This window comes from Mustelus asterias, chromosome 12, assembly GCF_964213995.1.
Source record: "Mustelus asterias chromosome 12, sMusAst1.hap1.1, whole genome shotgun sequence".
Classification (NCBI taxonomy): Eukaryota; Metazoa; Chordata; class Chondrichthyes; order Carcharhiniformes; family Triakidae; genus Mustelus; species Mustelus asterias.
Window position 1 is genome coordinate 76515501 of NC_135812.1, and position 13176 is coordinate 76528676.

At 59.0% G+C, this 13176-nt stretch overlaps 1 protein-coding gene across 4 annotated transcripts in view; it reads left to right on the plus strand.

Annotated features, from left to right (window-relative positions):
* Positions 1-1641: 1641 nt before the first annotated feature.
* Positions 1642-13176, plus strand: part of slc38a12 (solute carrier family 38 member 12) — a 248473-nt gene continuing 236938 nt past the window's right edge. Inside the window, exons 1-3 of one of the 4 annotated variants that reach the window (XM_078225462.1) lie at positions 1658-1764; positions 9144-9342; positions 10137-10225. In XM_078225462.1, the coding sequence (XP_078081588.1) occupies positions 10181-10225 (45 nt within the window). In that variant the 5' untranslated portion in view covers positions 1658-1764; positions 9144-9342; positions 10137-10180. Of the gene's footprint in view, positions 1781-9143; positions 9343-10116; positions 10226-13176 lie in introns of all 4 variants that reach the window. The other 3 variants (XM_078225459.1, XM_078225461.1, XM_078225460.1) reach the window with 3 other exon arrangements.

The window sequence follows — 13176 nt, forward strand, 5'->3', positions numbered from 1 at the left end:
TCCCTTTTAGCCCCAAGAGCTATATCTAATTTCTTCTTGAAATCATACAACATTTTGGCCTCAGCTACTTTATTTTGGTAGTGAATTCCACAGATTCACCACTCTCTGGGTGAAGAAATTTCTCCTCACCTCAATCCATAAACTTTTACCCTTATTCTCAAACTATTTACTCCAAGTTCTGGACTCCCCCATCATTGAGAATGTTATTTCTAAATCTACCCTGTCTAATCATGTTAGAATGGTATATGTTTTTATGAGAGCCCCTCTCACTCTTCTAAACTCCAATGAATGTAATCCAAACCAAGTCTTTGCCCATATGACAGAATTGCTATCCCAGGAATCAGCCTGGTAAACCTTTGCTACACTCCCTTTATAGCAAGAACATCATTCCTCAGATAAGGACACCAAAACTGCACACAATACTCGAGGTGTGGCCTCACTGACACCCTATACAATTGCAGTAAAACCTTCCTGTTCCAATACTCAAATTCTGGCCTTCACTTTTTACAAATTTTACAGAAAGCAAAATTAATGATTGAGACATACAAATTAGAAGCTGAAAAGCATAAACGTTAAAAATATATTAAAAATCTTAAAGTTTATATCAGCATGGAAAGAAAATGACGTTACACAAATATAAAATACATTTTCCAGGGCTGGAGAGATCATTCAGCAGGATTATAAATTAATATGCTGTCAAATAATCAATTCACATCATTACAAAGTTGCAACTTTTGGGGATTTTAACATAAGTTTTTCAATGATTGATTGAAGTCTGGTGTAACCTAAAGTTTATTTATTAGTCACAAGTAAGGCTTACATTAACATTCCAATGAAGTCACTGTGAAATTCCCCTAGTCGCCACAGTCCGGCGCCTGTTCGAGTCAATGCACCTAACCAGCACATCTTTCAGAATGTGGGAGGAAACCCACACAGACACAGGGAGAACGTGCAGACTCCATACAGACAGTGACCCAAGCCAGGAATTGAACCCGGGTCTCTGGCGCTGTGAAGCAGCAGTGCTAACCACTGTGCCACCTCAATATTGCTTTATGACAGGTGTATGATCACTAACATTAACTTCTGGATTTCCACATTTAACTGCACATATGTGGATTTCAGAGGTTGCTGACAGTGAATGCTGGCAGTATAATCGTCACTATTGCCACAAAGTCCATGTTATCATCTACAGGAAAACTCAGATCTATTATAATAAAGAAGTCTCACAACACCAGGTTAAAGTCCAACAGGTTTATTTGGAATCACGAGCTTTCGGATCGCTGCTACTTCGTTGAATACAAAATAAAATCACCTGATGAAGGAGCAGCGCTCCGAAAGCTCGTGATTCCAAATAAAACTGTTGGACTCTAACCTGGTGTTGTGAGACGTCTTACTGTGCCCACCCCAGTCCAACACCGGCATCTCCATACTATAATACATATTTATGCACAAATAATGTGATGGTATGTATTTCTGTGTCCATGCTGATACTATATCTGTACATTGTCCCTGATTTTGAAATCTCTGCCCAGCGCCTTGGGTACGTCATGTGCTCCTGCCGGCATCTGGTGACGTCGTTGCGCCGGGAACTGGTATGGCGCCTGCGCAAGACCCTTGCAGCTGCGCGCGCGTTTAAAATCCGGGTCCCGTGACCGGTAGCGCGAGCAGCAACGTCAGCAAGAACAGAGGGTGCGAGCGGGAGCGCGACACAACCGCCACCCGCCCCCTCACAACAACAACCAACACCCCCTGACTGAGAGACAGGTGAGGGGGAGCGGGGGTGAGGCGGGGGGAGCGGGGGTGAGGCGGGGGGGAGCGGGGGTGAGGCGGGGGGAGCGGGGGTGAGGCGGGGGGAGCGGGGTGAGGCGGGGGGGAGCGGGGGTGAGGCGGGGGGGGCGGGGGGGAGCGGGGGTGAGGCGGGGGGGAGCGGGGGTGAGGCGGGGGGGGCGGGGGGGAGCGGGGGTGAGGCGGGGGGGGGCGGGGGGGAGCGGGGGTGAGGCGGGGGTGAGGCGGGGGGGAGCGGGGGTGAGGCGGGGGGGGGCGGGGGGGAGCGGGGGTGAGGCGGGGGGGGGCGGGGGGGAGCGGGGGTGAGGCGGGGGGAGCGGGGGTGAGGCGGGGGGGGGCGGGGGGGAGCGGGGGGGGGGCGGGGGGGAGCGGGGGGGGGCGGGGGGGGGGCGGGGGGGAGCGGGGGTGGGGGGGAGCGGGGGTGAGGCGGGGGGGGGCGGGCGGGGGGAGCGGGGGTGAGGCGGGGGGGGCGGGGGGGGGCGGGGGGGAGCGGGGGTTGAGGCGGGGGGGGCGGGGGGGAGCGGGGGTGAGGCGGGGGGGGGCGGGGGGGAGCGGGGGTGAGGCGGGGGGGGGCGGGGGGGGAGCGGGGGTGAGGCGGGGGTGAGGCGGGGGTGAGGCGGGGGGGGGCGGGGGTGAGGCGGGGGGGGGCGGGGGTGAGGCGGGGGGGGGCGGGGGTGAGGCGGGGGGGGGCGGGGGTGAGGCGGGGGGGGCGGGGGGGAGCGGGGGGGAGCGAGAGGCCGGGGGGGTGAGGGGGGAGAGAGAGGGAGGCCGGGGGGTGAGGGGGGGGAGAGAGGGAGGCCGGGGGGGGAGAGAGAGAGAGGCCGGGGGGGTGAGGGGGGAGAGAGAGAGAGGCCGGGGGGGTGAGGGGGGAGAGAGAGAGAGGCCGGGGGGGGTGAGGGGGGAGAGAGAGAGAGGCCGGGGGGGTGAGGGGGGAGAGAGAGAGAGGCCGGGGGGGGTGAGGGGGGAGAGAGAGAGAGGCCGGGGGGGGGTGAGGGGGGAGAGAGAGAGAGGCCGGGGGGGGTGAGGGGGGAGAGAGAGAGAGGCCGGGGGGGGTGAGGGGGGAGAGAGAGAGAGGCCGGGGGGGGTGAGGGGGGAGAGAGAGAGAGGCCGGGGGGGGGTGAGGGGGGAGAGAGAGAGAGGCCGGGGGGGGTGAGGGGGGAGAGAGAGAGAGGCCGGGGGGGGTGAGGGGGGAGAGAGAGAGAGGCCGGGGGGGGTGAGGGGGGAGAGAGAGAGAGGCCGGGGGGGGTGAGGGGGGAGAGAGAGAGAGGCCGGGGGGGGTGAGGGGGGAGAGAGAGAGAGGCCGGGGGGGGTGAGGGGGGAGAGAGAGAGAGGCCGGGGGGGTGAGGGGGGAGAGAGAGAGAGGCCGGGGGGGTGAGGGGGGAGAGAGAGAGAGGCCGGGGGGGGTGAGGGGGGAGAGAGAGAGAGGCCGGGGGGGGTGAGGGGGGAGAGAGAGAGAGGCCGGGGGGGGTGAGGGGGGAGAGAGAGAGGCCGGGGGGGGTGAGGGGGAGAGAGAGAGAGGCCGGGGGGGTGAGGGGGGAGAGAGAGAGAGGCCGGGGGGGGTGAGGGGGGAGAGAGAGAGAGGCCGGGGGGGGTGAGGGGGGAGAGAGAGAGAGGCCGGGGGGGGTGAGGGGGGAGAGAGAGAGGCCGGGGGGGGTGAGGGGGGAGAGAGAGAGAGGCCGGGGGGGGTGAGGGGGGGAGAGAGAGAGAGGCCGGGGGGGGTGAGGGGGGGGGGAGAGAGAGAGAGAGGCCGGGGGGGGTGAGGAGAGAGAGAGGGGGGGGAGAGAGAGAGAGAGAGGCCGGGGGGTGAGGGGGGGGGGAGAGAGAGAGAGAGAGAGGCCGGGGGGTGAGGGGGGGGGGAGAGAGAGAGAGGCCGGGGGGTGAGGGGGGGGGGAGAGAGAGAGAGGCCGGGGGGTGAGGGGGGGGGAGAGAGAGAGAGAGAGGCCGGGGGGTGAGGGGGGGGGGAGAGAGAGAGAGAGAGAGGCCGGGGGGTGAGGGGGGGGGGAGAGAGAGAGAGAGAGAGGCCGGGGGGTGAGGGGGGGGGGAGAGAGAGAGAGAGAGAGGCCGGGGGGTGAGGGGGGGGGAGAGAGAGAGAGGCCGGGGGGTGAGGGGGGGAGAGAGAGAGAGAGAGAGAGGCCGGGGGGGGTGAGGGGGGAGAGAGAGAGAGGCCGGGGGGGTGAGGGGGGAGAGAGAGAGAGGCCGGGGGGTGAGGGGGGGGAGAGAGAGAGAGAGAGGCCGGGGGGTGAGGGGGGGGGGAGAGAGAGAGAGAGAGGCCGGGGGGTGAGGGGGGGAGAGAGAGAGAGAGAGAGGCCGGGGGGTGAGGGGGGGGAGAGAGAGAGAGGCCGGGGGGTGAGGGGGGAGAGAGAGAGAGAGAGAGAGAGAGAGGCCGGGGGGTGAGGGGGGAGAGAGAGAGAGGCCGGGGGGTGAGGGGGGAGAGAGAGAGAGAGAGAGAGGCCGGGGGGTGAGGGGGGAGAGAGAGAGAGGCCGGGGGTGAGGGGGGAGAGAGAGAGAGGCCGGGGGGTGAGGGGGGAGAGAGAGAGAGAGAGAGAGAGAGAGGCCGGGGGGGGTGAGGGGGGAGAGAGAGAGAGGCCGGGGGGGGTGAGGGGGGAGAGAGAGAGAGGCCGGGGGGGGTGAGGGGGGAGAGAGAGAGAGGCCGGGGGGGGTGAGGGGGGGAGAGAGAGAGAGGCCGGGGGGTGAGGGGGGAGAGAGAGAGAGAGAGAGGCCGGGGGGTGAGGGGGGAGAGAGAGAGAGAGAGAGGCCGGGGGGTGAGGGGGGAGAGAGAGAGAGAGAGACCGGGGGGTGAGGGGGGAGAGAGAGAGAGAGAGAGAGAGACCGGGGGGTGAGGGGGGAGAGAGAGAGAGAGAGACCGGGGGGTGAGGGGGGAGAGAGAGAGAGACCGGGGGGTGAGGGGGGAGAGAGAGAGAGAGAGAGAGAGAGAGACCGGGGGGTGAGGGGGAGAGAGAGAGAGACCGGGGGTGAGGGGGGAGAGAGAGAGAGACCGGGGGGTGAGGGGGGAGAGAGAGAGAGAGAGAGAGAGACCGGGGGGTGAGGGGGGAGAGAGAGAGAGAGAGAGAGAGAGACCGGGGGGTGAGGGGGAGAGAGAGAGAGAGAGAGAGAGACCGGGGGGTGAGGGGGAGAGAGAGAGAGAGAGAGAGAGAGACCGGGGGGTGAGGGGGGAGAGAGAGAGAGAGAGAGGGGGGTGAGGGGGGGGAGAGAGAGAGGGGGGTGAGGGGGGGGAGAGAGAGAGAGAGAGAGAGAGACCGGGGGGTGAGGGGGGGAGAGAGAGAGAGAGAGAGACCGGGGGGTGAGGGGAAGAGAGAGAGAGAGAGAGAGAGACCGGGGGGGTGAGGGGAGAGAGAGAGAGAGAGACCGGGGGGTGAGGGGGGAGAGAGAGAGAGAGAGAGAGACCGGGGGGTGAGGGGGGAGAGAGAGAGAGAGACCGGGGGGTGAGGGGGGAGAGAGAGAGAGAGAGAGACCGGGGGGTGAGGGGGGAGAGAGAGAGACCGGGGGGTGAGGGGGGAGAGAGAGAGACCGGGGGGTGAGGGGGGGAGAGAGAGAGAGAGAGACCTGGGGGTGAGGGGGGAGAGAGAGAGAGAGAGAGAGAGACCGGGGGGTGAGGGGGGAGAGAGAGAGAGAGACAGAGACCGGGGGGTGAGGGGGGAGAGAGAGAGAGAGAGAGAGACCGGGGGGTTAGGGGGGAGAGAGAGAGAGAGAGACCGGGGGGTGAGGGGGGGGAGAGAGAGAGAGAGAGAGACCGGGGGGTGAGGGGGAGAGAGAGAGAGATGCCGGGGGGTGAGGGGGGAGAGAGAGAGAGATGCCGGGGGGTGAGGGGGGAGAGAGAGAGAGAGAGAGAGGCCGGGGGGTGAGGGGGGAGAGAGAGAGAGATGCCGGGGGGTGAGGGGGGAGAGAGAGAGAGAGAGAGGCCGGGGGGGGGAGAGAGAGAGAGAGAGGCCGGGGGGGGGAGAGAGAGAGAGAGAGGCCGGGGGGGGGGAGAGAGAGAGAGAGAGAGGCCGGGGGGGGGGGGAGAGAGAGAGAGAGGCCGGGGGGAGAGAGAGAGAGAGAGAGACCGGGGGGTGAGGGGAGAGAGAGAGAGAGAGAGAGACCGGGGGGTGAGGGAGAGAGAGAGAGAGAGACCGGGGGTGAGGGGGAGAGAGAGAGAGAGAGAGAGACCGGGGGGTGAGGGGGGAGAGAGAGAGAGAGAGAGAGAGAGAGACCGGGGGGTGAGGGGGGAGAGAGAGAGAGAGAGAGGGGGTGAGGGGGGAGAGAGAGAGAGAGAGAGACCGGGGGGTGAGGGGGGGGAGAGAGAGAGAGAGAGAGACCGGGGGGTGAGGGGAGAGAGAGAGAGAGAGAGAGAGAGAGAGAGACCGGGGGGGTGAGGGGGGAGAGAGAGAGAGAGAGAGACCGGGGGGTGAGGGGGGAGAGAGAGAGAGAGACCGGGGGGTGAGGGGGGAGAGAGAGAGAGAGAGAGAGAGACCGGGGGGGTGAGGGGGGAGAGAGAGAGACCGGGGGTGAGGGGGGAGAGAGAGAGAGAGACCGGGGGGTGAGGGGGGGAGAGAGAGAGAGAGAGACCTGGGGGTGAGGGGGAGAGAGAGAGAGAGAGACCGGGGGGTGAGGGGGGAGAGAGAGAGAGAGAGAGAGAGAGACCGGGGGGTGAGGGGGGAGAGAGAGAGAGAGACCGGGGGGTGAGGGGGGGGAGAGAGAGAGAGAGAGAGAGACCGGGGGGTGAGGGGGGAGAGAGAGAGAGATGCCGGGGGGTGAGGGGGGAGAGAGAGAGAGATGCCGGGGGGTGAGGGGGGAGAGAGAGAGAGAGAGGCCGGGGGGTGAGGGGGGAGAGAGAGAGAGAGATGCCGAGGGGTGAGGGGGGAGAGAGAGAGAGAGAGAGAGGCCGGGGGGGGAGAGAGAGAGAGAGAGAGAGGCCGGGGGGGGGGAGAGAGAGAGAGAGAGGCCGGGGGGTGGGGGAGAGAGAGAGAGAGGCCGGGGGGGGGAGAGAGAGAGAGAGAGAGGCCGGGGGGAGAGAGAGAGGCCGGGGGGAGAGAGAGAGAGAGAGGCCGGGGGGAGAGAGAGAGAGAGAGAGAGAGAGGGGCCGGGGGTGAGGGGGGAGAGAGAGGGAGGGGCCGGGGGGTGAGGGGGAGAGAGAGAGGGGCCGGGGGGTGAGGGGGGAGAGAGAGAGAGAGAGGGGCCGGGGGGTGAGGGGGGTGAGAGAGAGAGGGGCCGGGGGGTGAGGGGGAGAGAGAGAGAGAGGCCGGGGGTGAGGGGAGAGAGAGAGAGGCCGTGGGGAGAGAGAGAGAGAGAGAGGCCGGGGGGTGAGGGGGGGGGGAAGAGAGAGAGAGAGAGAGGCCGGGGGGTGAGGGGGGAGAGAGAGAGAGGCCGGGGGTGAGGGGGGGGAGAGAGAGGCCGGGGGTTGAGGGGGGAGAGAGAGAGAGAGAGAGAGGCCGGGGGGTGAGGGGGGAGAGAGAGAGAGAGGCCGAGGGGTGAGGGGGGAGAGAGAGAGAGAGAGAGGCCGGGGGGTGAGGGGGGAGAGAGAGAGAGAGAGAGAGAGGCCGGGGGGTGAGGGGGGAGAGAGAGAGAGAGAGGCCAGGGGGTGAGGGGGGAGAGAGAGAGAGCGGCCGGGGGGTGAGGGGGGAGAGAGAGAGAGGCCGGGGGGTGAGGGGGGGGGAGAGAGAGAGAGAGAGAGAGAGGCCGGGGGGTGAGGGGGAAGAGAGAGAGAGAGAGGCCGGGGGGAGAGAGAGAGAGAGAGAGAAGCCGGGGGGTGAGGGGGGAGAGAGAGAGTGAGGCCGGGGGGTGCGGGGGGAGAGGCCGGTGGGTGAGGGGGGAGAGAGAGAGAGGCCGGGGGGAGAGAGAAGAGAGAGAGGCCGGAGGTGAGGGGGGAGAGAAGAGAGAGAGGCCGGGCGTGAGGGGGGGGGAAGAGAAGAGAGAGAGGCCGGGGGTGAGGGGGGGGAGAGAAGAGAGAGAGGCCGGGGTGAGGGGGGGGGGGGGGGGGGGAGAGAGAAGAGAGAGAGGCTGGGGGTGAGGGGGGGGTGGAGAGAAGAGAGAGAGGCCGGGGGTGAGGGGGGAGAGAGAGAGAGAGAGGCCGGGGGTGAGGGGGGAGAGAGAGAGAGAGGCCGGGGGTGAGGGGGGAGAGAGAGAGAGAGAGGCCGGGGGGGAGAGAGAGAGAGAGAGAGAGAGAGAGAGAGAGGCCGGGGGTGAGGGGGGAGAGAGAGAGAGAGAGGCCGGGGGGTGAGGGCGGAAGAGAGAGAGAGAGAGGCCGGGGGGGTGAGGGGGGAGAGAGAGAGAGAGAGGCCGGGGGGAGAGCGAGAGATAGAGGCCGGGGGGTGAGGGGGGAGAGAGAGAGAGAGGCCGGGGGTGAGGGGGGGGGAGAGAGAGAGAGGCCGGGGGTGAGGAGGAGAGAGAGAGAGAGGCCGGGGGTGAGAGAGAGAGAGAGAGAGAGAGAGAGGCCGGGGGTGAGGGGGGAGAGAGAGAGAGAGAGGCCGGGAGTGAGGGGGGAGAGAGAGAGAGAGAGGCCGGGGGTGAGGGGGGAGAGAGGGGGTGAGGGGGGGGAGAGAGAGAGAGGCCGGGGGTGAGGGGGGAGAGAGAGAGAGAGAGAGGCCGGGGGTGAGGGGGGGAGAGAGAGAGAGGCCGGGGGTGAGGGGGGAGAGAGAGAGAGAGGCCGGGGGTGAGGGGGGAGAGAGAGAGAGAGAGGCCGGGGGTGAGGGGGGGGAGAGAGAGAGAGAGGCCGGGGGTGAGGGGGGGGGAGAGAGAGAGAGAGAGGCCGGGGGTGAGGGGGGGGAGAGAGAGAGAGAGGCCGGGGGTGAGGGGGGGGAGAGAGAGAGAGAGGCCGGGGGTGAGGGGGGGGGGGGGGAGAGAGAGAGAGAGAGAGAGAGAGAGAGGCCGGGGGTGAGGGGGGAGAGAGAGAGGGGGGCCGGGGGTGAGGGGGGGGAGAGAGAGAGAGAGGCCGGGGGTGAGGGGGGTGAGAGAGAGGAGGGGGGGGGGGGGGCTGGGGGTGAGGGGGGGGGAGAGAGAGAGAGGCCGGGGGTGAGGGGGGGGGGGGGGAGGGAGAGAGAGAGGCCGGGGGTGAGGGGGGGGGGGGAGGGGGGAGGGAGAGAGAGAGAGAGAGAGGCCGGGGGTGAGGAGGGAGGGAGTGTGAGTGTGTGTGAGAGAGAGAGAGAGAGAGAGGCCGGGGATGAGGGGGGAGAGAGAGAGCGAGGGGGAGGGGGAGAGAGGTGAGGGGGGAGGGGGAGAGAGAGGCGAGGAGGGAGGGAGGGAGAGAGAGGGGGGGGGGTGGCAGAGGCCGGGGGTGCTATATTGTGAAATCATTGTTCCTTTGCTCAATTCAAAGATTCACTCTTGAATTGGTCAATTTTTTTCCCTTTCGCCTCTATCAGAATGTAGCACATGATGGTTCAACATTGGGCTATATTTAATTCGGACAGACCTGATCACCTTTCCCTCTCCTCGTGTTTCATATGCTCGTGGCTTCAAATACTTCTCTGAATCCGTTTTACATGCAATGGTTTCTGTTTCAACTATCATCCCGTTCTTTTCCAACACCTGACCTGGTTGATGCAAGAATAATCTGACTCAGTAAGGTTTTCCTGTTATTTATTTGTGGGATGTGGGCACACTGGATAAGCCAACATTTATTTTAGTGCCCATCCCTCATTGATTGAAGTGATACTGAGTTGCCTCCTTGAAATGTACAATCCATGTGAGGTAGGTACACCCACAATTTAGGATAGGCCTAATGGTCTTAGCACGCAACTGATAATCCAGTGTAAACCTACATGATTCAAAGACCTGAAGACAACCAATGCAACTTGAACAATGGTTGCTGTCCCTTGCTTCACACCACCAATGAGTCTCCAGAGCTATATATTGACCACTGCATCCCCCACCCCTTCCTGCTCATCTTTCCATTCTTACAATCACAACCATCTTCATTATGTAAATCTTCAATACAGTATTGCCTCCAGAAATTGAGCAAATCTTGGAAGTTATTTATGGTCAAATGTTCAATTTCTACTACATAACTCAACAGTTGGATTGGCTGAGATTCATATGAACAAGTGAATTAGGAGCAGGAGTAGGCCATCTTTAACCTTTCAAGCCTGCTTTGCCATTCAATAAGATCATGGTTTCGGATTGTAACCTCTGAGATGATTTGCCATTGGTTTCTTAAATCTGCTGTATTATGACATTTACAAGAGTCGCAAGAAATATGTATGGAAAAACTGATCCAAGTTTTCTATTCAACAGTATAGTTATCAAGATCATTGTAATTTTTAATGATGTACAAATTATTACATTTTCTTTTGGAAATGTTTGCAAATTTACTGTGATCTTTTGTTTTTTAATTAGGATACTCTCTTTTAATCCAGATTCATCATCAGATTGTTGCAAACTGCTGCTATAGGAGCTAAAAATGCCAGATGGGATTACGGAAACGGGGGAGTTGTACTCCCCATATGTGAGTATTTTTGCTAAGTTACTGGTGGTGGGGTGGGGCAAATGCAGAAATTAGTTTTGACAAAGCAGAGTTTGAACTTGGGTCCCCAGAACATTAGATGAGTTTCTGGATTAATAGTTGAGTGCTAATATCACTAGGCCTACCCTAAATTGTGGATGTACCTAGCTCACGTGGACTGTAGCAATTCAAGAAGGCAACATCGCCTCGATCAATTAGGGATGGGCACTAATATAAATGTTGGCTTATCCAGTGTGCTCACATCCCATGAATGAATAATAGGAAAACCTTCATTGAGTAAGGCGTTTGATAAGGTCCACCATGGTCGGCTTATGATGAAAGTAAGGAGGTGTGGGATAGAGGGAAAGTTGGCCGATTGGATAGGTAAGTGGCTATCTGATCGAAGACAGAGGGTGGTGGTGGATGGAAAATTTTCGGACTGGAGGCAGGTTGCTAGCGGAGTGCCACAGCGATCAGTGCTTGGTCCTCTGCTCTTTGTGATTTTTATTAATGACTTGGAGGAGGGGGCTGAAGGGTGGAACAGTAAATTTGCTGATGACACCAAGATTGGTGGAGTAGTGGATGAGGTGGAGGGCTGTTGTAGGCTGCAAAGAGACATAGATAGGATGCAAAGCTGGGCTGAAAAATGGCAAATGGAGTTTAACTCTGATAAATGTGAGGTGATTCATTTTTGGTAGGACTAATTTAAATGTGGATTACAGGGTCAAAGGTAGGGTTCTGAAGACTGTGGAGGAACAGAGAGATCTTGGGGTCCATATCCACAGATCTCTAAAGGTTGCCACTCAAGTGGATAGAGCTGTGAAGAAGGCCTATAGTGTGTTAGCTTTTGTTAACAGGGGGTTGGAGTTTAAGAGCCGTGGGGTTATGCTGCAACTGTACAGGCCCTTGGTGAGACCACATTTGGAATATTGTGTGCAGTTCTGGTCACCTCACTATAAGAAGGATATGGAAGCGCTGGAAAGAGTGCAGAGGAGATTTACCAGGATGCTGCCTGGTTTGGAGGGTAGGTCTTATGAGGAAAAGTTGAGGGAGCTAGGGCTGTTCTCTCTGGAGCGGAGGAGGCTGAGGGGAGACTTAATAGAGGTGTATAAAATGATGAAGGGGATAGATAGAGTGAACGTTCAAAGACTATTTCCTTGGGTGGATGGAGCTATTACAAGGGGGCATAACTATAGGGTTCGTGGTGGGAGATACAGGAAGGACATCAGAGGTAGGTTCTTTACGCAGAGTGGTTGGGGTGTGGAATGGACTGCCTGCAGTGATAGTGGAGTCAGACACTTTAGAAACATTTAAGCGGTTATTGGATAGGCACATGGAGCACACCAGGATGATAGGGAGTGGGATAGCTTGATCTTGGTTTCAGATAAAGCTCGGCACAACATTGTGGGCCAAAGGGCCTGTTCTGTGCTGTACTGTTCTATGAGTCAGATTATTCTTGCATTAAACAGTTCACACTTCATGTTGAAAGTACTTCATTGGCTGTGAAGATCTGAGTGAAAGGCTCCATTTGGAAAGATGGAAGAACCCCGCTGCTGTTAAATGCAAGAGATCCCAAAACCCAGAAGGGTAACTAGGAACACTAGGTCTTAGTATTGTATAATGTGAGAAAGATGTACAAACCAGAGATCAACAGTGTGATCAATTAATAAAGAATAAAAGAAAATACACGATTATAAATCTATTTACAATCCAAATGATCAAATCGAGTGTGATGGAATACTTCCCACTTGCCTGGACGGGTGCAGATCCAACAACACTCTCTAAGCTTGACACCATCCAGGACAAAGCAGCCCACTTGATTGGCACCACATCCACTCCCTCCACCACTGATGCTCAGTAGCAGCATTGTGTACTATCTACAAGAGGCACTGCAGCAATTCATCAAAGAGACAGCATCTTCCAAACCCACGGCCACGTCCATCTAGAAGGACAAGGCAGCAGATACATGGGAACACCATCACTTGCAAGTTCCCCTCCAAACCCACTCGCCATCCTGACTAGGAAATATATCGCTGTTCCTTCACAGTTGCTGGGTCAAAATCCTGGAATTCCCTCCCTAACAGTGTGGGTCAACCCACAGCGATTCAAGGCAGCAGCTCACTGCCACCTTAAGGGCAACTAGGGATGGGCAATAAATGCTGGCCAGCCAGTGATGCCCATGTCCCACAAATGAAAACAAAAATAAATACACTACAGCAGTACACCTAACTGCACTAATGACTGTACACATGCAGTATCTCATGAAGTTGCTCCTTGTTCCCAACTACCTATGTTTCCTGAACTCTATGTTCCCCAGGCAACATCCAATATAATACCAGCCCATGGGCTAAATCCAGCATGTAGTTACCATCTCGACAGGTTGTTTTGCAGGTTTGGGAAAGCTGCCTTCAGTGTTCATCGTAGAAATTCTTCTCTGCTCAAGTTGTGATTTTAAACAGCAGCCTTTCAGCAACAACTTGGTTTTGGGAGAGCCTGCTTTCTACAGCTAGGTGTGGCTTTGCTGGCAGCTGCTTCTCTACCATTTTCTCCAGTTACCTTGCCATGGATATAAAATAATTAGCAGGGGAATTTAAGATGCACATTGAACTAGAAGACAGTGGAGGTCTAGAACTCATTGTCTGAAAAAGTGATAGATGAAGAAACCCTCATCACATTTTAAAAAAATAACTTGGATATATGCTTGATGTGCTGTAACCTCCAGGCCTGCAGGAGCTTCAAGTGGCATTAGGCTGAATAACCTGTGCCTAACATGGGCTTGATAGGTCAAATGCTAATTTTCTGTGCTGTACATTTGCTGGGATTAATGAGGCTATGGATTTGCTTCCTGATGCTAATGAAATGATCCTTTGCCTTGGAATACTGCAGATTTGTCTTGGATCATTAGAGTTTATGGAATGAAAGACATTGAATTGTGATTGAATCTAATATGCTTC